This window comes from Salvelinus sp. IW2-2015, linkage group LG15 (assembly GCF_002910315.2).
Source record: "Salvelinus sp. IW2-2015 linkage group LG15, ASM291031v2, whole genome shotgun sequence".
Classification (NCBI taxonomy): Eukaryota; Metazoa; Chordata; class Actinopteri; order Salmoniformes; family Salmonidae; genus Salvelinus; species Salvelinus sp. IW2-2015.
In genome coordinates this window covers 15,001,381-15,023,546 of record NC_036855.1, presented here as the reverse complement: position 1 = coordinate 15,023,546, position 22,166 = coordinate 15,001,381, and the positions used below count along the sequence as shown (strand labels likewise).

Sequence of the window (22,166 nt, the reverse complement as noted above, 5' to 3'; positions counted from 1 at the left end):
GTCCCGAGGAGCAGCTGTGATGTGTCCACATCAACAAAAGGACAGCCACCAGAAGGTAAAACAAGATTACATGTCCTCGTTCCTGTCTGTGGCAAAAAAATATAATGATTTAATAATATACAGAGTTACCGTTCTTCATCCAAACTATAAATTAATCATAGGCTACATGAGAAATTGCTGATATGTGATATTGATTTCTGACAAAAGTGTGTGTATGTGTGTTCGCGTGTGTGTGTGTCAACTTTGTCCAAATTGCTGCTGCTTTCCTCTGGTGTTAAGACCAAGATGACTGTTTTAAACATATCAAGCTGCCTGGTGTGAGAGGGATCATATTAATACATCTATGAAATCAGTGTAGACATTTACTTTGAGTGATTGAACAGTACTGAAATGGAATGAAGTCTAACTGATTGCCCTGGGGAGAAGCTGAAGTAGCACTGTCAGTCATGTTGACTTTCAAAATCCTGCGGTAAGTTGTATGCTCTTCACTTTAAAACTAGAATCCTTAATTGGTGAAACTGCCATATCCGTTCAGGATATTACAACAACAAYGAAGTTACTGCAAACAACAAACACTGCAATTTTTTTAACCATGCAATTATCTAGATCCCTCCTCGGTTTCATCACCAAAACAAAAACAATAAGAAAGGCGCTGGAGAAAACTGTGGCGCTGTTTCCCCAAATGTAGTTTCCATCTTCAAAAGGATGTTGAATTTGTGCAATTGTCCTTAATTAGCTCACAGTTACTGTATTTAAACTTCACATTGTCATTACTTTACACACAGTAGCCTACCAGCCTTGGGACATATTCTTCTATACACACACAGTCCCTCACTGTCTCTTTCTCACTGTATTTCTTTTCATTCATTCCATCTCTCTTTGTCTTTCGCCTGTTCACACACATACATTCTACTAATTAAAAACCATTCATGGGGAAATTAGATATTTTTACTAATCTCTTATCTGTCCTCAGGCAAAGCCGAGGGTGCAGAGGCTGGGAGCGCTGCTAAAATTCCACTTCCATTTCTCAGTCTTATCACTCTCACTCATTGTTCTTAATCAGAACCTTGAGATGAATAAAACATACTCCAGCTGTGGCAATTAGTGCAGCTTACTGCCGGGGGTTTCCTGTCACTGTGTGTATGTGTGTGTGTGTGTGTGTGTGTGTGTGTGTGTGTGTGTGTGTGTGCCTGTGTGTGTGTGTGTGTGTGTGTGTGTGTGTGTGTGTGTGTGTGTGTGTGTGTGTGACATGTTTAACGATTCTGTGGGGACTTCTGGAAGTAATAGTTAACAACCAAAAAGTTTACCAACTGGGGACATTTTGTTAGTCCCCACGAGGTCAAAGGCTTTTTCTAGGGGGTTTAGACTTAAGGTTAGAATTAGTGTTAGGTTTAGAATTACGTTAAGGGTCAGGGCTAAGAACTAGGGTTAGTTTTAGGGTTAGGAGCTAAGGTTTAGGGTTTGGGTTAAGGTTAAGGTTAGGTTTTTGGGTTAGGGTTAGGGTTAGGGTTAGGGTTAGGGTTAGGGTTAGGGTTAGGGTAAGGGTAAGGGTAAGGGTAAGGGTAAGAGTACGGGTTAGGGTTAGGGGTTAGGGAAAATAGGATTTTGAATGGGACTGAATTGTGTGTCCCCACAAGGTTATCTGTACAAGACTGTGTGTGCGCGTGTGTGTCTGTGTACAGTATGTACGTTCACATACTATAAATGACCAAAAGTATATGGACACCTGCTCGTTGAACATCTCATTCCAAAATCATGGGCATTAATATGGAGTTGGTCCCACCTTTGCTATAAACAGCCTCCACTCTTCTGGGAAGACTTCCACTAGATGTTTGAACATTGCTACAGGGACTTGCTTCCATTCAGTCACACACATGTAATTCTCATGAAGAGAAGACGCCAAGACAGGGGATGCAGGTCGGGGTGCCTTGTGAGAATTTGTCGGCGAGTGGGTAAGCCGCCTCTACCATCTGTGCTATTGGCCAACGTGCAATCATTGGAGAATAAACCGGATGAGCTCCGTTCAAGACTACCCTACCAATGGGACATTAAAAACTGTAATATCTTATGTTTCACCGAGTCGTGGCTGAACAACAACATTTAACATTTACATTTACATTTAAGTCATTTAGCAGACGCTCTTATCCAGAGCGACTTACAAATTGGTGCATTCACCTTATGATATCCAGTGGAACAACCACTTTACAATAGTGCATCTAACTCTTTTAAGGGGGAGGGGGGGGTTAGGAGGGTTACTTTATCCTATCCTAGGTATTCCTTAAAGAGGTGGGGTTTCAGGTGTCTCCGGAAGGTGGTGATTGACTCCGCTGGACCTGGCGTCGTGAGGGAGTTTGTTCCACCATTGGGTGCAGAGCAGCGAACAGTTTTGACTGGGCCTGAGCGGAACTGTACTTCCTCAGAGGTAGGAGGCGAGCAGGCCAGAGGTGGATGAACGCAGTGCCCTTGTTTGGGTGTAGGGCTGATCAGAGCCTGAAGTACGGAGGTGCCGTTCCCCTCACAGCTCCGTAGGCAAGCACCATGTCTTGTACGGGATGCGAGCTTCAACTGGAAGCCAGTGGAGAGACGGAGGAGCGGGGTGACGTGAGAGACTTGGGAAGGTTGAACACCAGACGGGCTGCGGCGTTCTGGATGAGTGTAGGGGTTTAATGGCACAGCAGGGAGGCCAGCAGCAGCGAGTTGCAGTAATCCAGACGGGAGATGGACAAGTGCCTGGATTAGACCTGCGCCGCTTCCTGTGTGAGGCAGGGTCGTACTTCTGAATGTTGTAGAGCATGAACTACAAGGAAACGGGTCACCGCCTTGATGTGAGTTGAGAACGAGCAGGCTGTTGTCCAGTGGATCGCGGCCAAGGTTCTTAGCGCTCTTGGGAGGAGGACACAATGGAGTTGTCAACCGTGGATGGCGAGATCATGGAACGGGCAGTCCTTCCCCGGGAGAAGAGCAGCTCCGTCTTGCCGAGGTTCAGCTTGGAGTGGTGATCCGTCATTCCACACTGAGCTGCCAGACATGCAAGATGCGATTCGCCACCTGTTATCAGAGGCGGGAAAGCAGAAGATTAATTGTGTGTCGTCTGCATAAGCAATGATAGGAGAGGCCATGTGAGGATATGACAGAGCCAAGTGACTTGGGTTATAGCGAGAATAGAGAGGGGCCTAAGGAACAGAGCCCGGGGACACCAGTTGGTGAGAGCACTGGTGCGGGAGACAGATTCTCGCCACGCCACCTTGGTAGGAGCGACCTGTCAGGTAGGACGCCAACCAAGCGTGGGCCGCGCGGAGATGCCCAGCTCGGAGAGGGTGGAGAGGAGGATCTGATGGTTCACAGTATCAAAGGCAGCCGATTAGGTCTAGAAGGATGAGAGCAGAGGAGAGAGAGTTAGCGCTTTAGCAGTGCGGAGCGCCTCCGTGACACAGAGAAGAGCTGTCTCAGTGAATGACTAGTCTTGAAACCTGACTGATTTTGGATCAAGAAGGTCATTCTGATGAGAGATAGCAGGAGAGCTGGCAAGGACGGCACGTTCAAGAGTATTTGGAGAGAAAAGAAAGAAGGGATACTGGTCTGTAGTTGTTGACATCGGAGGGATCGAGTGTAGTTTTTTCAGAAGGGTTGCAACTCTCGCTCTCGTTGAAGACGGAAGGGACGTAGCCAGCGGTCAAGGATGAGTTGATGAGCGAGGTTGGTAAGGGAGAAGGTTCCGGAAATGGTCTGGAGAAGAGAGGAGGGGATAGGGTCAAGCGGGCAGGTGTTGCGGCGGACAGGCCCGTACACAGATGCGAGAATTCATCGTGGAGAGAGAGGGGAGAAAGAGGTCAAAGCACCAGGGTAGGGCAGTGTTAGCAGAACCAGCGGTGTACTTGACTTAGCAAACGAGGATCGGATGTCGTCGACCTTCTTTCAAAATGGTTGACGAAGTCATCCGCAGAGAGGGAGGAGGGGGAGGAGGGGGAGGAGGATTCAGGAGGGAGGAGAAGGTGAAGAGCAGTCCTAGTAGAAGGCAGTGCTGATAAGAGTGATAAGAGTACTTTAGCAGCAGAGAAGAAGAGAGAGAATGTGAGGAGGAGGGAGAAGGATAGCCAGTCCAGCGAGGAGGCGAGTTTTCTCCATTCCGCTCGGCTGCCCGGAGCCCTGTTCTGTGAGACTCGCCAGTGAAGTCGTCGAGCCACGGAGCAGGAGGAGAGGACCGAGCACGAGAAACCGGAGGATAGGGACATAAGAGAGTCAAAGGATGCAGAAAGGGAGAGAGGAGAGGTGAGAGAGCAGATCAGAGATAGAGTGAGAAGGATTTGAGCAGAAGAAGGATGATAGGATGAGAGAGAGAAGTAAGCGGGAGGAGAGGAGCGGAAGTAGTGCGACAGCGCGACACCATCCGAGTAGGGGCAGTGTGGGGAAGTGTTAGATGAGAGCGAGGATGGGAAAAGGCATACAGAGTAGCTTGGTCGGAGACTCTGGAGGGGAGTTGCAGTGAGATTAAGTGAAGAACAGCATCTTAGTAAAAGATGAGTCAGAGCTGTATTGCTGCCTTGTGAGTAGGGGGGGAAGTGAGAGGGTGAGCGTCAAAAGAGGAGAGGAGTGAAAGAAGGAGGCAGAAGAGGAATGAGTCAAAGGTAAGACTGTGGAGGTTAAAGTCACCAGAACTGTGAGAGGTGAGCCATCCTCAGGAAAGGAACTTATCAGGGCGTCAAGCTCATTGTGAAAACTCTCCAAGGGAACCTGGAGGGCGATTAAATGATAAGATGTTAAGCTTGAAAGGGCTGGTCAACTGTGACAAGCATGGAATTCAAAGGAGGCGATAGACAGATGGGTCAGGGGAGAAAGAGAGAATGTCACACTTGGGAGAAGATGAGGATCCCAGTGCCCCGCCCCGCTGACCAGAAGCTCTCGGGTGTGCCGAGAACACGTGGCAGACGAAGGCGGAGAGCAGTAGGAGTAGCAGTGTATGTCAGTGTAATCCATGTTTCCGTCAGTGCCAAAGAAGTCGAGGGACTGGAGGGACGCATAGGCTGAGTTGAACTCTGCCTTGTGGCCGCAGATCGGCGTTCCAGAGGCTGCCGGAGACCATGGAACTCCACGTGGGTCGTGCGCGCTGGAACCACCAGGTTAGAATGGCAGCGGCCCACTCGGTGTGAAGCGTTTGTATGGTCTGTGCAAGAGAGGAGAGAGAGATAGACAGACCACATAGTTGACAGGCTACAGAAGAGGCTACGCTAATGCAAAGGAGATATAATGACAAGTGGACTCACAGTCTCGAATGTTCAGGAAGTTAAGGTTACGTTGCACAAAATAAAATCTTATTGACTAAGATATACGACGCTGGCGGTGAAGATAGGCTGGCTAGCAGTGCTGCGTTGTTTGACATTGTTAACGTGTAGCTGGCTAGATAACCTCTAACTGAGCTAAGGGAACCTCGCACCAAATTTCTCAAACTAAACAATTATCTTGGGATACAAGGACAGCAAAGACAACTATGTAAGCTAGCTACAATGTGTAATGTGAGTTTCTAACATGCTGCATTCGGTAGAAGTTGGCTAGCTAAGCAGTGTTAGCGACAGTAGTTGACTAGGTAGGAACGACACGCGACAGCCGCGGCGGACGAAAATTACTGGCTAGTTAACCCGAATAATTACTCTAACCAAACTCTAAGCTACACAATTAATCTTTAGAATACAAAGATAGCAAAGACAACTCATGTAGCCAGCCTAACACTACACTAATCAAGTCGTTCCGTCTGTAATGCAAGTCGTTTCTCAGTGCTGCTATCTGCTATGCTGCTATTCGGTGGCTAGCTGGCTAGCTAGCAGTGTTGACATACAGTTACGTTACGAAAATAGCTGGCTAGATTCACGAATAATTACTCTAACACACTCTAAAGCTACACAAATATCTTAAGATACAAAGATAGCAAGACAACATAATGTAAGACACAACACTACACTAATCACAAGTCGTTCCTATGTTGATAATCGTTTCCCAGTGCTGCTATGCTTCTAGCTGCTATTCGTGGCTAGCTGCGGCTAGCTAAGCAGCAGTGTGACTAACGTTACGTACGTTTCGGACGATAGCTGGGCTACGCCTCATACTACACTCTACCAATTATATCTTTGATACAAAGACGGCTATGTAGCTAGCTAAGATCAAACAAATCAAACCGTTGTACTGTAATGAAAATGAAAATGGTAAAACTACCTGTGGAGCGAAGCGGAATTGCGACTGCACGCTCCAAACCGGAAGTAGCATATTGGATAACAACATGGATAATATACAGTTGGCTGGTTTTTCCATGCATTGGCAAGATAGAACAGCATCCTCCAGTAAGACAAGGGGTGGAGGTCTGTGTCTATTTGTCAATAACAGCTTGTGCGCAAAATCAAATATTAAGGAAGTCTTGAGGTTTTGCTCGCCTGAGGTATCTTATGATAAGCTGTAGACCACGCTATTTACCAAGAGTTCTTATCTATATTTTTCGTAGCTGTCTATTTACCACCACAAACCGATGCTGGCACTAAGACCGCACTCAACGAGCTGTATAAAGCCATAGCAAACAAGAAAATGCTCATCCAGAGGCGGAGCACCTAGTGGCCGGGGACTTTAATGCAGGGAAACTTAAATCTGTTTTACTTAATTTTTACCAGCATGTTACATGTGCAACCAGAGGAGAAAAAAAAACTCTAGACCACCTTTACTCCACACACAGATACGGGTACAAAGCTCTCCCTCGCCCTCCATTTGGAAAATCTGACCACAATTCTATCCTGATTCCTGCTTACAAGCAAAAACTAAAGCAGGAAGTACCAATGACTCGCTCAATACGGAAGTGGTCAGATGACGCAGATGCTAAGCTACAAGACTGTTTTGCTACCACAGACTGGAATACGTTCTGGGACTCATCCGATGGCGTTGAGGAGTATACCACATCAGTCACCTGCTTCATCAATAAGTGCATCGATGATGTTGTCCCCACAGTGACCGTACCTACAAACCCCAACCAGAAGCCATGGAATACAGGCAACATCCTCACTGAGATAAAGGGTAGAGCTGCAGACGAACCATCAAACAGGCGAAGCGTAAATACAGGACTAAGATTGAATCCTACTACATCGCCTCCGATGCTCATCGGATGTGACAGGGCTTGCCATCGGATGTGACAGGGCTTGCAAACTATTACGGACTACAAAGGGAAGCCCAGCCGCGAGTTTCCCAGTGACACAAGCCTACCAGACGAGCTAAATTACTTCTATGCGTGCTTGGAGGCAAGCTACACTGAAGCATGCATGTGAGCACCAGCTGTTCCAGATGACTGTGTGATCATGCTCACCGTAGCCGATGTGAGTAAGACCTTGAAACAGGTCAACAGTCACAAGGCCTCAGGCCCAGACGGATTACCAGGGCATGTATTCCGAGCATGCACTGACCAACTGGCAAGTGTCTTCACTGACATTTTCAACCTGTCCCTAGCCGAGTCTCTCATGGCTTCATGTTTCAAGCAGACCACCATAGTCCCTGTACCTAAGAACACCAGGGTAACCTGCTAAAATGACTACCGACCCGTAGCACTCACGTCTCTAGCCATGAAATGCTTTGAATGGCTGGTCATGGCTCACATCAACACCATAATCCCAGAAATCCTAGACCCACTCCAATTTGCATTCCACCCCAACAGATCCACAGACGACGCAATCTCTATTGGACTCAACACTTCCCTTTCCCATCAGGACAAAAGGAACACCTACGTGAGAATGTTGTTCATTGACTACAGCTCAGCGTTCAACACCATAGTGTCCTCAGCACAAGGGCCCCTTAGGGGTGCGTGCTTTGTACCCTCCAGTATTCCCTGTTCGCCCATGAATGATTGGCCAAGCACGACTCCAACACCATCATTAAGTTCTCCCTCAATGTGACCAAGACAAAGGAGATGATCGTGGACTACAGGAAAAGTAGGGCCGAGCACACCCCCATACTCATCGACAGGGCTGTAGTGGAGCAGGTTGAGAGCTTCAAGTTCCTTGGTATCCACATTACAAATAAACTATCATGGTTCCAAATACACCAAGACAGCCGTGACCTCTACACCAGGCGGTGTCAGAGGAAGGCCCTAAAAATAGCCGAAGACTCCAGCCACCCTAGTCATAGACTGTTCTCTCTGCTACCGCACGGCAAGCGGTACCGGAGCACCAAGTCTAGGTCCAAAAGGCTTCTTAACAGCTTCTTACCCCAAGCCATAAGACTGCTGAACAATTTGCATTGCCCTTTTTTTACGCTGCTGTTTATTATCTATGATCTATGTGTAGTTACTTTACCCCTAGCTACATGTACATATTACCTCAATTACCTCGACTAACCTGTGCCCCCGCACTTGACTCGGTACCGGTACCCCTATATATAGCCTCGTTATTGTTATTTTATTGTTGCTATTACATTTTTTACTTTTGTTTATTTCTTGAATATTTTTCTTAACTCTTATTTGTCTTAAAACTGCATTGTTGGTTAAGGGCTTGTAAGTAAGCATTTCACAATAAGATCTACACCGGCGCATGTGACAAATAAAATTTTATTTGAATTGATTTAAAGAGCATTTGTGTGGTTGGGCACTGATGTTGGGCAATTAGGCCTGGCTCACAGTCGGCGTTCCAATTCATTCCAAAGGTTTTTGATAGGGTTAAGGTCAGGGCTCTGTGCAGGCCAGTCAAGTTCTTCCACACCGATCTCGACAAACCATTTCTTTATGGATCTCGCTTTGTGCATGGGGGCATTGTCATGCTGAAACAGGAAAGGGCCATCCCCAAACTGTTGCCACAAAGTTGAAAGCACAGAATCGTCTAGAATGTCATTGTATGCTGTAGAGTTAAGATTTCCCTTCACTGGAACTAAGGGGCCTAACACAGGAACTAAGGGGCCTAATGAAAAACAGCCCCAAAAACAGCCCCATTCCTCCTCCACCACCAAACTTTACAGTTGGCGCTATGCATTCAGGCAGGTGGCGTTCTCCTGGCATCTGCCAAACCCAGATTCGCCCGTCAGACTGCTAGATGGTGTAGTGTGAGTCTTCACTCCAGAGAACATGTTTCCACTGCTCCAAAGTCTAATGGCAGCGAGCTTTACACCACTCCAGCCGACGCTTGGCATTGCGCATTGTGATCTTAGGCTTGTATGTGGCTGCTCGGCCATGGAAATCCATTTCATGAAGCTTCTGACAAACAGTTACTGTGCTGACGTTGCTTCCAGAGGCAGTTTGCAACTCTGTAGTGAGTGTTGCAACTCACGATTTTTACATGCTACGCTCTTCAGCACTCGGTGGTCCCGTTCTGTGAGCATGTGTGGCCTACTACTTTGCAGCTGAGCTGTTGTTGCTCCAAGACATTTCAACTTCACAATAACAGCACTTACGTTTTACTGGGGCAGCTCTAGCAGGGAAGAAATTTGACGAACTGACTTGTTGGAAAGGTGGCATCCTATGACGGTGCCACGTTGAAAGTCACTGAGCTCTTCAGTAAGGCCTTTCTACGGCCAATGTTTGTCTATGGAGACTGCATGACTGTGTGCTTGATTTTATACACCTGTCAGCAACGGGTGTGGCTGAAATAGCCAAATCCACTGATTTGAAGGGGTGTCCACAAACTTTTGTATATATAGTGTATGTTTGCATCCTGCCTCTGTTTGATGTGCCCAGCAGCGCAGTAGAACGTGTCATAGAAGTGATTGTTTTGTGATAATGTTACTGATAATTACTGATAATATGTCAGTGTACAAACGTATCCCATCACTCTTTGGCTATACAGTATGTATTTTTAAGACTTACATAAATAAACAAGATAATAGAATACAATTATAAATGCTTTATTTGCGCTTTAGTGAGTTTGTTGGACTGACTAAGCCCATCGTTCTTAACTCTGATGGATGTGTAGTCACACTTACATGCTCTTAAGTGTCACTAGATAAACAGTGTTTTGACTCAGACAGACTGACAACAGATAGGCAGGTCTGGCAGCTGTATCAGGTCTGAATCTAGCTACAGGAAAGTATTACAATACAGTGTACTGGTAGCCTATAAAGAGACCTGGATGTGTGTCTGATGGTGTAAGCCTATTTTACAATGTAGAATACAACAACATGCACTATACCTGGGCAAGGTAAAGTACAGTACACAGAAGTGTACAGTTTATAGAAGCGTAGGTCATAGAGAGTAATGTACACTTCAGCACCTATAACTGACTGGCTTAACTGTGTTGATCATGGCCATTATCAAGGAACAACATGATGTGTCAGGACTGGTTGGTTGTCATGGAGAGGAAAAGTAAAATGCCACCGCCTCTCTCTGGTCTCAGCACTTAGATAGTACATCTGACCTATGACCTTTAGGTGATGATGCATCCCCACTGGCTCATGCTGGTATGGATAACGTTCATGAGATAAAATTGCTGTTTTTTATCAGTTTTTTGCTGTTGTTTTGATGTGAGGGGTGAATGTCATCCCACCTGATTTATTGAGTCATGAAATAATGACCGACAGACTCAGTTCACTTTATTGGCCTTATTCAGGAATTTGTCTTGCATCATCAGCTCTTTAGTTCAAAGACAATCAACATATGCAAACAACAACGAGATCAACTGACAACAACAAGATCACAGAGGCAGATGACAACACAATCAAGATAGGCTCATTCTCCACTGTCCATCAGGTTGTCTGTAGTCCGTCCCTTGAGGATGATGCCAAACCAGACAGTGGACTCGTCCTGCAGAAATGAAAGAAATTGTCTCTGGCACCAGTCAGGCCTTTAGTAATCGAGCAAGTGCCAGTGTCTAACTCAATTTGGCCAGAAGGAGTGTGGCGGCAAAGAGACTGTCTTTACGAGTAGGAGTTAGTTATAATAGGGAAATGGATACACTACAGTGATGCACAGCACGTGTGTGTGATTTTGAGTGAAGGTATGGCTCTATGTTCTGTACTCGGATATACATCTTCTTACAGAAATACTGGCTATATCATATTTCCAGTTCCACTGTATAAGCAATTACTTCTACTTCTGGTACTCTTTACTCTCTCAATATAGCTGTATACCCACCACACACACACTGCAGCTTGACCTTTCTGTGAAGCTGATCATACCTGAAGAAACGAAGGGAAATTAGTCACAGCCCCACCCTCAACCACCACCTTCTCCCAGAGAACAGTGTTTACTATTTACTGGTTTACTATTTCCTGTGGTAATATTGGGGTGAGACATGTGGGTTGATGTTTACCTACTCTGCATGGTGAAGGCCATGGAACAACTCAGCGCTTGTTCAGCAGGTCCAGGCCGATTTTGGCCCCATAATGGCGGCAGATGTGCATGAAGTGACCCTTGACCCAGTGGTAAACACGATCAATGACTGACACCCCCTCCATATGGTGAAGAATAACAAACCACCACTCAATGCCTGCTCTGTTCCTCTCCACAAACTCGCACACACTGCAGACTGGGCTGGGCGTCTCTCGGATTGCATCCTACCTGTCAGATTGATCCTACCAGCTGATGTGTCTGCACCACGTGTTCTCGCTACTGGTGTCCACCAGGGCTCGGTTCTTGGCCCTCTCCTCTTTTCTCTATACACCAAGTCACTTGGCTTCGTCATATCCTCACATGGTCTCTCCTATCATTGCTATGCAGATGACATTCAACTACTTTTCTCCTTCACCCCTTCTGGTACCTAGGTGGCGACACGCGTCTCTGCGTGCCTGGCAGACAGCTCAGCTTGGATGAAGGCCCACCATCTCAAGCTCAACCTCAACAAAAAGGAGCTGCTCTTCCTCCCAGGGAAGGCATGCCTACTCCAAGACCTCTCCATCACAGTTGACAACTCTACGGTGTCCCCATCCCAGAGTGCAAAAAACCTCGGCTTGACCCTGGACAACATCCTGTCGTTCTCTGAAAGCAGTACTCTGGTTTGCTGGTTCATGCTCTACAACATCCATAGAGTATGATCCTTCCTCACCCAGGAAGCGTCACAGGTTCTAATCTGGGCACTTGTCATCTCCCACGTAGACTACTTCAACTCTCTGCTGGCTGGGCTCCCCACTTGTGCCATCAAACCCCTGTAACTCATCCAGAACGCTGCAGCCCGTCTGGTGTTCAACCATCCCAAGTTCTCCCATGTCAACCCACTCCTTCACGCTCTCCACTGGCTCCCAGTCGAAGCTCGCAACTACTTCAAGACCCTGGTGCTTGCCTATGGATACGCAAGGGGAACTGCTCCTCCCTAATTTCAGGTTCAAACCCTACACTTCAACCCTCTGGACTCTTGGCCGTCCCACCCCAGCAGAAATCCATCTGAAAACCTTCGTCTTCACCAAGTATCTTGTTTAAATCCCACAGTGAGTTATGTTATGCATGATCAAAAAGGATGGTTCCATGGCTTCCCTTTCCTTAACCTGTGTGTGCTTGTGTCAGTGTTGTGTGTGTCAGTGTGAGTTTTGTGTGTGATGGTGGTGCATGTGTGTGTGTGTGTTGTGTGTGTGTGTGTGTGTGTGTGTGTGTGTGTGTGTGTGTGTGTTGTGTGTGTGTGTGTGTGTGTGTGTGTGTGTGTGTGTGTGTGTGTGTGTGTGTGTGTGTGTGTGTGTGTGTGTGTGTGTGTGTGTGTGTGTGTGTGTGCCATGCATGGTTTGTACATGAATGCATAACTTTGTCTCTCTGTGTGCATATTTGTGTGTCAGGGGACGCATGCACACATGTGTACAGTATGTGATGGGGTAGCCTTCAGAGTCTTCTGTGTATACGTAGGTGGGTGTGCACAGGCTGTGTGGAGAGAGCTCTACCCAGCTATACTCACTGGCTGAGCCTGCAGAGAGGGAGGAGCTCTTCCTCTCAGGCTGTTGCTGCTGCAGGCATAGCAAAGGAAACAGAGAGAAAGAGAGAGAGAGAAAGAGACAGCGAGAGAGAGAGAGTAAGGGGAGGAGAGGGCAGTACCATTGCTGCATCAGTGCCACAGCAGAGTGGAGCAGTAAAGGACTATCGTTTCCTCCTTATTCTTTTACTCTAAACACTCACTGGTTCAAAAGAGGTTTGGAATCAGAGACTGGAGCTCCTTGCACCGCTGGATGCTCTACTATCCTCCTCCTATCCTCCTACTCTCTGTGGATGCTGTGGTATTCTGGATTTCTATTTCTTTGCGTCTCTCCTGCTAAGCACTTCTGCTGCTGCTGCTACTTCTAGACATTTATGGCACTGTTTTGGTTGGAATGTGTTTCTGGCTTCTGATGACTGTTTTTGTCCGTTAAATCTCTCTCTACACTGGTTATAATTTCACCGAGGACTTATAGATCTAGACTTTTAGATGACCTCCGGGACTCCTTGAACTCCACCTGCGGGTACTGTACAGGGCATGCACAGAAGTTGACCTCCAGAGATTGTGTTTGTATGCACCTCTGCAGCTCAGTGGGAAGGAGAGAGGACTAAAGGTGGAACCGAAACTATTGGGTAGACAGACTACTGCAGCCATGTGTACTGTACACACCAGAGCCTGCATGTGCTAGGTTAGCCCACCAGAAGGCTGGCTGGTACTGGCGCACGACTCAATTACGTACACACACACCCAGAGACACACACTCATACACAGCAACATTCTCTGCTGTTCTCAGTGCGCAACAGAGGACAACGTTTGCTACTGTAAGACTGCATTGCGCTCTGAGGCCAGAAAAGTCAAAAAAGAGACAAGAAGGAGAGGAGCAGCAGAGAAGAGGAGGGGAAGAAACAACCATTGAGTAGCAGCTTACCTCCAGGGGGGAACTAAAGTGCAAGGGAGAGGAGCACGGATTGATGAACTGACCTTCTGGTTAAAGAGAGAGAAACTGACCATCTGGTAAAAGAGAGAGAAACTGACCGTCTGGTTAAAGAGAGAGAAACTGACCATCTGGTTAAAGAGAGAGAAACTGACCATCTGGTTAAAGAGAGAGAAACTGACCGTCTGGTTAAAGAGAGAGAAACTGACCGTCTGGTAAAAGAGAGAGAAACTGACCGTCTGGTAAAAGAGAGAGAAACTGACCATCTGGTTAAAGAGAGAGAAACTGACCATCTGGTTAAAGAAAGTGATAAAGACCATAATAAGAGATGAGAGCAGAACTGAACTGACCGGTCTGTTTCCCGCAGCTCCAACATGAACTCTTCCTCCTCTGATGTGAACCAAAGCAGCTCTCCTTTCTGCCTGCTGGGCCTGGGATACTCCTACAACCTCAACACCTGCGTGCTGGAGGTGTCCGTCATTCTCTTCCTCACCATCCTCATCATCAGCGGCAACCTGGTGGTGATCTTTGTGTTCCACTGTGCTCCACTGCTTCACCACCACACCACCAGCCACTTCATCCAGACCATGGCCTACGCAGACCTCCTGGTGGGGGTGAGTTGCCTGGTGCCCTCCCTGTCCCTGCTCCACTACCTCAAGGGGCTGGATGAGGAGCTCACCTGTAAGGTGTTTGTCTACCTGGTGTCTGTGCTGAAGAGTGTGTCCATGGCGTCTCTGGCATGTATTAGTGTTGACCGCTACATTGCTATCACACGGCCGTTCTCCTATGCTACGCTCGTCACACCGTGTCGCCTGCGCGTCTGTATCGGCCTCATCTGGCTCTACTCCGCCCTCATCTTCCTGCCCTCCCTCTTCGGGTGGGGGAAGCCTGGCTACCACGGAGATATATTTAGCTGGTGTGCAACCTCGTGGCAGACCGATCCGGGCTTCAGCTCATTCATCGTGGCTCTGCTGTATGCTCCAGCCACCCTCACTGTGTGTTTCACCTATGGGAGTATCTTCCGCATCTGCCGTCAGCACACCCGCAAGATCACCCAACGCCTCACACGCTTCGGCCCCCAGGGGAACGAGAGGGGCGAGCGTGGTGAAGGGTGCCTGGATAAGCGCTACGCCATGGTGCTGTTCCGAATTACCAGCGTGTTCTACGTGCTCTGGATGCCCTACATCGTCTACTTCCTGCTGGAGAGCGCCGGCCTCTATTGCCACCTGGTGGCCTCCTTCCTCACCACATGGCTAGCCATCAGCAACAGCTTCTGCAACTGCCTCATCTATAGTCTCTCCAACAGCATGTTCCGGAAGGTCCTGGGCCGCCTGTTCACGTCACTTTTCTCCCCCTGTCTGGAACTGGACTGCTGCACCGAGGGGAAGAAGGGTCCTGCTCCACCCAGCCAGCGCCCAGCCCAGGCCTGCTAGGTGTGACAGTCTCCTACAGACACTGTCTGGTTGGTTAGCTACAGTAAGCTAAGGTATCGGCTTTAGCTCCTGGTGAGTGCAGTGTATTACTACATTGCATGTCACAGGGTGTCTCTCTACAATGGTAGTGCATAGACCCCTGAGGCCAGGCCAGAGAGGTGCCCATGTCTATGCCCTTCATTTCAGAGGGGTGGTTTACAGACGGTAGCAGGTGGGGTTTTCTCCAGTCTTTTTCTGCAGTGTTCTCCCAAGCGTGGGCTGTCTGTTTCTGGCTGTGTGGATCACCACTGTGCGTGGAGGAGAAGGTGTAAGGTAGTTTAGATGAACATCAGAATGGATCTGAGGAAAAAAGTAGCAACTCCAGTCGTATAGCTTTGGTGCCATGTTTGGCGCCTGTGAACCTTTAGCCTACCAAATATCTTCCAAATGCAAAAAAATGACAATATCAGCACAACACGACTTGTATTGTGTAAACCACTGCAGTGAAAAACGTTATTTCAACATTGATGCAAAACTGTTACATTGTGTTCCTTCAGGGTAGACAATAGTGAATCAAAACAAGTATTTCGAAACAAAAGTACTAAAAAGACTGTATTTCTTCTCTTAGAAACTGCCACAGACAGACAGTTTCAGTTTTGTAGCAATTATTGAAAACTTCAAATATTTGAGGGTCAAATTATCTGTTAATGATGCTGTGCACTACATTATAGTATTACATACAGAAAGGATACCAGTTACCAGTAACAGTCAGTTTCCGAGAAAATCATTTAGTTTGTTCAGAAGCGTATTTTGTGTATTTTATCCAAAGGATTCTTCTAGGCGGGAATGTTGATGTATAAAATTGCCAATTTTGGCAAGATGGCCGACTCTATGCCCACCGGCATTCTGGTTTATCATGGACCTATGTCTTCATTCTGCATTCTCAACAGGGAGACAAGTAGATTTAATTGAGAATTGTATTTTCTGTCCATGTTCCCTCCTCAGGTTGAACGTCAGTTGTTTGTTCACCCTTAATTGCTGATGCCTTTAGACTGGTCTTGAGACTGCAAATGCATGACATGCTCCACATTATAATATGACAGCAATAACATAGTCAAGATTTTCTTATAGATTGGAATTGCATCATGTTAGGCATGCTACCGATCCAGATGCACAACAAAATACAAAGAGAGACACACTCATTACTGTGTGCATGCTGACTACTTACAGTCGAGCTATTCTCTCCCTCTGTGCTCTCTGGCTCCTGATATCTGTACAGATGAACTGAGTGGAGGAGTAGCACATTAATCAGAGGTCTAGACTGTCCTTCTAGAAGGCAGTGGGGTCATGGAGACAATGTGTTTCTAAGGGTTTCATGTAAAGTAGGTTTAGGTGGAACTCCAGTGGGTCTCGAAGGCTTTTATGGAAAGTAGACTTGTGAATTTCATATAGGTTTCTATGTGAACTAAGTTAGATCTGATATGTAGGATAGGAGAGCAGACTTTGGACAGTGTAAACTTCATTGAAACAATACAATAAAAGGTGCAACAGTGATTGTTTTGTATGTGCGGGACTCTTCTTATATGACGAACCCATTGGTACCCAGGTGTAGACAATCACTCCCTCACACACACAGTAGAGCAAGCTAGGGTCAAACTACCGTGGCAATTAAGCAAAGAGCATTTTAAGATGGGTCTGCAGTGCAGCACTCTATATTCTTATCCCCAGGAAAGATTGCATTCCATTCTAGGAATTTCAAGAACCACAAGGACAGCATGCAGGCATCTTTTTACTATAGTGTGTATGCAAAGCTTGTATACATCTGTTATGTTTCAAAAATGAACTGTTCTGTATGTTTTTGGATATCTGTTGCAAGAATAGTGTGTCACTGTGGAGTTATGACAGTTGATATCCCAGGTTAATATAGGATAATCCTAGATTTAAAAAAATAAATAATGGGTGAGATAATCAACACTCCTTTTAGGATGATGCTACGTAAATTATTTTTTTCGGCTATAGCCTACACAACAATTTATGATGGTGTATAAATAGCATATTATACAGTATTTCCTTTAGGTCGTCTAGTTTTCAGAAACGTCACCTTTCCGGGAACGACCTTAGTAGTTCAAGAAAACAGATGTATTTTTGTTTGGGTCTTTATGGCTGTGTTTACACAGCCACACTAAGAACCCAATTCAGATTTCTTTCTCCATATACAATATTTTTTTCCTGACTGTCCACACTCAGTTTTATATGTGACCCATATCAGATTTGAGCATTCTATCTGAAGTAGCACATAGATGCAATGCTCATTTCCTGTCAGTGTTCCTTAACGTTTTTGGGTAGTCGTCTTGGTAACGGCACTTCAGAGCAAAAAAATCTGATCTGAGCGTCCAGACTGAGGTTGCATATGGAGCATCAGAACTGTATCAGAATTGAGATCCACATATGGATGTGGTATAAATCTGAACTCAAAAGATCAGATTCCAAAAGATCAGATTTACACAGGGAAAAGGCCATGTCAGAAAAGAGTCTGTATTTATTTAGAATATTTGGAAAGATGTCTGTTTTTCCTCAGGGGCCATCTGTAGGACTCTTTTCCTTCTCCCCATGCTGCTGTCTCTGTCTGATTGTGCAGTGGGGGTCTGTGCAATACAAGTCTCTGTCCTCTCCCAACTCTTCTCAAGATAGTAAAAACATATCAGTAGTGGTATTACTTTTATTTATTTGTATTATTCCAGGCAGGTCCATTTATAACCAAATCTTATTTACAATGACTGCCAGGCCTGCCACAAAAGGGCTCTTCTTGGATATCTAACACAAGCTTGTTGGTAAAATGCATTATGTGCATGTGATATTTGATATCTATCTGTATCTGATTGGAGAGTAGTTCTGCTTTATCTGGCTCACATGACTGTTCTAGAATGGGAGCATGTAGTGTGTGTTCTATTGCGCTCAAATGACTAGAAACGTGAGTGTTTGTTTTATATTGAGCTCACATGAATGCTCTTCAATGGGAAAGTACAGTACTCAATGTACTTTAGGTTACACTTCATTTTAAGGGGTTCTTATTACAATGTAATTACATGTGTAATTACACTGTAGCACGTATTGTAGTTAACAGTAACAACCAATAGTTACAGTGTAGTAACAAAATGTAACTGGTAGTAATTGCAGTCTGTAATTACAAAGGTGTAACAATTTATGCTTTTTACCATGCTTGTTACAAATGGGCTTAATGTTTTGTTTCTTCTCAGCTGCATCAGATTCAGTAACAACTGTCTGTGGATGTGCTGGGTGTCCGAGAGATTATGCTTAATAGGCTCTAATTACTTACCCATGAATGTGCACTGTTTAAAATATATCTCCACTCAATGTTATTGCTAGCACTTGCCACCAAAATAAAGTGTACCATCTGGGTTAACTTGGTCATCCCAGATGAGGAAAAATGCACTATTTCAAGCATACTGTAGTACATGTAATGTTTGCCTAAGTACAATGTAATTATTAGGTGTTACACAGGATTTAGCTAGTTATAATGAAGTGTATCTTGAGTGGTACTTACTTGTAATTAATGTGTACTTGTACAGTACACTACCCATCCTGACAACCTGGCCTTCATTTGAAAGCTTCTGGAAGTTTCACTTCATATCTGTACCTTATTGTGAAATGAAGTGAAACTTCCAGAAACGTTGAAATGAGGGCAGGTTTGGGATGGTTTGAGTTGTAATGTATTTAGAACCGCGACCACCATCTCAACTCTCCTATGAATTCTGATAAGGAATGAATTATCATTAATTCCAAGGAATACAGGGAGATAATGGCCAAACTTCATGAAATATAAAATGTTTCCTTGGGTTGTGTTTTTAATTAACGTGTAACTGAACAACTAGTTTATTATACATACTAAACAGGAAAGAGACTTTTGCTTTGCTGCCACCATTAGAAACTCCACAAGTGATGTTTTATTGCACATTTTAACTAAGATATAAGGTGGGACAATGCTGGTTTTCCAATGTAAAAAGCAAGCTCTTCAACAAATGTTCTGTACCTCGCGTGTTGGTGACTGTACCTGACGTGATGATACGTACTGTATGTATTTTATGACAATTACTGATGACCATTTTGATTCTGATTGTATCCTGCAACCAATAACTAAATGTGACTCCACCTGCTGGAGCACTTTTTGGCTCATTTCTTTTAGGTTGTGTGTGTTTTGCTTTAGCATTGTGGGCAATGAGATAAATGTTTCCTCAAATTGACATGGCACGGACTCTACCCTCTGTTTTTCAGGCTCATCTGTCCACACAAACATATACACGCACACACGCAAGCAAACACACACACACACACACCAACACACACCACACACACACACACACACACACACACACACACACACACACAAACACACACCACACACCACACACACACACACACACACACACACACACACACACACACACACACACCTGTAGTGTTTCTCTCCCTCACACACAAAGTGTGTTGATGTAGAGGTGCTGTGGTCAGCAATGGCAGTGAGGTAACCATGTCGGAGTGTATGTCAAGCCAGAATATAGAGGGAATACGAGCATTGATGTTTATCGTGACCAGGCTGGCTGGATCGCTGGATGCTGCCAACCTGATCCAGGCCTGAGTCACCGCCCATGGACGGGATGGCGGCTGTGGTCGGTGGAACCTCCGATATTGAAAATGTGAATTCCTTCGGCTTCCCTCCTGAGTTCTTTGTTTATTACCCTTTCTTCCTTGCTTGCTTTCTTGTTGGTTTACCCTTTTTTCTAATCTAAATGGGAACTGGGGTTCTGATAGCTGTAAGTTAAGTAAGTAAGTTTAAGTAATTTGTTGTTTATGCCCAATTAATGTGGATGTTCCCTCAGTACACAGAAATAGCCAACAGCGACTTCATCTCTGATGTGAAGCTGCTGCAGTCAGTCATTCTGCCAGAGGTAGATGACTACAAACCACATTACAATAACCTACCACTACAAACCACAGTTACAATAACCCTACCACTACAAACCACAGTTACAATAACCCTACCACTACAACCATAGTTACAATAGCCCTACCACTACATACCACAGTTACAATAGCCCTACCACTACAAACCACATTACAATAACCCTACCACTACAAACCACAGTTACAATAACCCTACCACTACAAACCAAATCAAACCAAATTTTATTTGTCACATACACATGGTTAGCAATGTTAATGCGAGTGTGGCGAACTGCTTGTGCTTCTAGTTCGACAATGCAGTAATAACCAACGAGTAATCTAACCTAACAATTCCACAAAACTACTATCTTATACACACAATGTAAAGGAATGAATAAGAATATGTACATATAAATATATGGATGAGCGATGGCGAACGGCATAGGCAAGATGCAGTAGATGGTATAGAGTACAGTATATACATATGAGATGAGTAATGTAGGGTGTGTAAACATTATATAAAGTGGCATTGTTTAAAGTGCTAGTGATACATTATTACATCAATTTTTCCATTATTAAAGTGGCTAGAGTTGAGTCAGTATTTGGCAGCCACTCAATGTTAGTGATGGCTGTTTAACAGTCTGATGACCTTGAGATAGAAGCTGTTTTTTCAGTCTCTCGGTCCCGCTTTGATGCACCTGTACTGACCTCGCCTTCTGGATGATAGCGGGTGAACAGGCAGTAACTGTTCCCACAGTTACAATAACCCTACCACTACATAACCCTATCACTACAAACCACAGTACAATACCCTACCACTACAAACCACAGTTACAATAACCCACCACACAAACACATGTTACAATAGCCTACCGCTACAAACCACAGTTACAATAACCCTACCACTACAAACCCACAGTACAATAACCCTACCACTACAAACCACAGTTACAATAACCCTACCACTAATACCAATTACAATAGCCCTACCACTACATACCACCAGTTACAAAGCCCTACCACTACATACCACATTACAATACCTACCACTACATACCACAGTAAATAGCCCTACCACAACATACCACAGTTACAATAGCCCTACCACTACATACCACAGTACAATACTACCAACATACCACATCACAAAGCCCTACCACTACATACCATATTACAAAACCCTACACTACATACCACATCACACATAGCCATACCATTACATACCACAGTCCACAAGACCTACCACACATACCACAGTTACAATAGTCCTACCACTACATACCACAGTTACAATAACCCTACCACCGCAGGCTAACCCCTAAACACAGTGCCTTATTAATGTACTGTAGAAAGATTTGTCTAAATCACATTACTTTTTGTACAGTTCTCAAGACACTTGATATGGCAAACAAGCAAGTAAAGTTCATGGTAGGAGTTTGATTATTGTGTGAAGATTTCTGTTTGAGATTAAATGGAAATGAATGGACCAGTAGAATGACATTACTGTACTGTAACCTAGCTCTCAGCCCGGTCTGGCAACTCTCATCCACTTCCTCAGCACTTTCAGGAAACCCTACCAACCAACACCGTTTTATCTCGCAAACAGTCACATAATTAAAAGAAAAAACATGTAAAGAAGGAATCCCTCCTTAAGCTGTACAGTAAATGTATAAAGTGAAGTCAGAGTAGGATGAGAGATGAGCTGAGAGGTGTTGAGCTTGAGACAACACTCTGGATCCTCTCTCCCCCTCTCCTCTCTGATTTCCTCAATCAACCCAGAGCTGGTGAACATGATGGAGCCAGCCCCAATCTATTATTCATAGAGGTTTTTCTGGTCCACATAAACATAGCATGAATAATTGAGCTACAGGTAATTAATCATTGAAAAGAGCAGGATTGTAATCTATGTGGCACATGGTTGGATGCCTGGGTCTGAGCGCCGGCCGACAGGCCCTGTAATATACTGTAATCCTTGCAACAGCTCATCTCCCTTCCACATCACATCTCATGATAGATTCATGA

The 22,166-nt window shown here is 45.3% G+C and overlaps 1 protein-coding gene across 1 annotated transcript; it reads left to right on the top strand.

Moving 5' to 3' along the window:
* The first annotated feature begins 12,980 nt into the window (after nucleotides 1-12,980).
* On the top strand, nucleotides 12,981-19,444 carry LOC111974882 (probable G-protein coupled receptor 21). The gene has a single exon (XM_024002951.2). It carries the CDS (start codon nucleotides 14,145-14,147, stop codon nucleotides 15,201-15,203), a length of 1,059 nt encoding a protein of 352 aa, XP_023858719.1. The 5' UTR covers nucleotides 12,981-14,144; the 3' UTR covers nucleotides 15,204-19,444.
* Nucleotides 19,445-22,166: the final 2,722 nt, after the last annotated feature.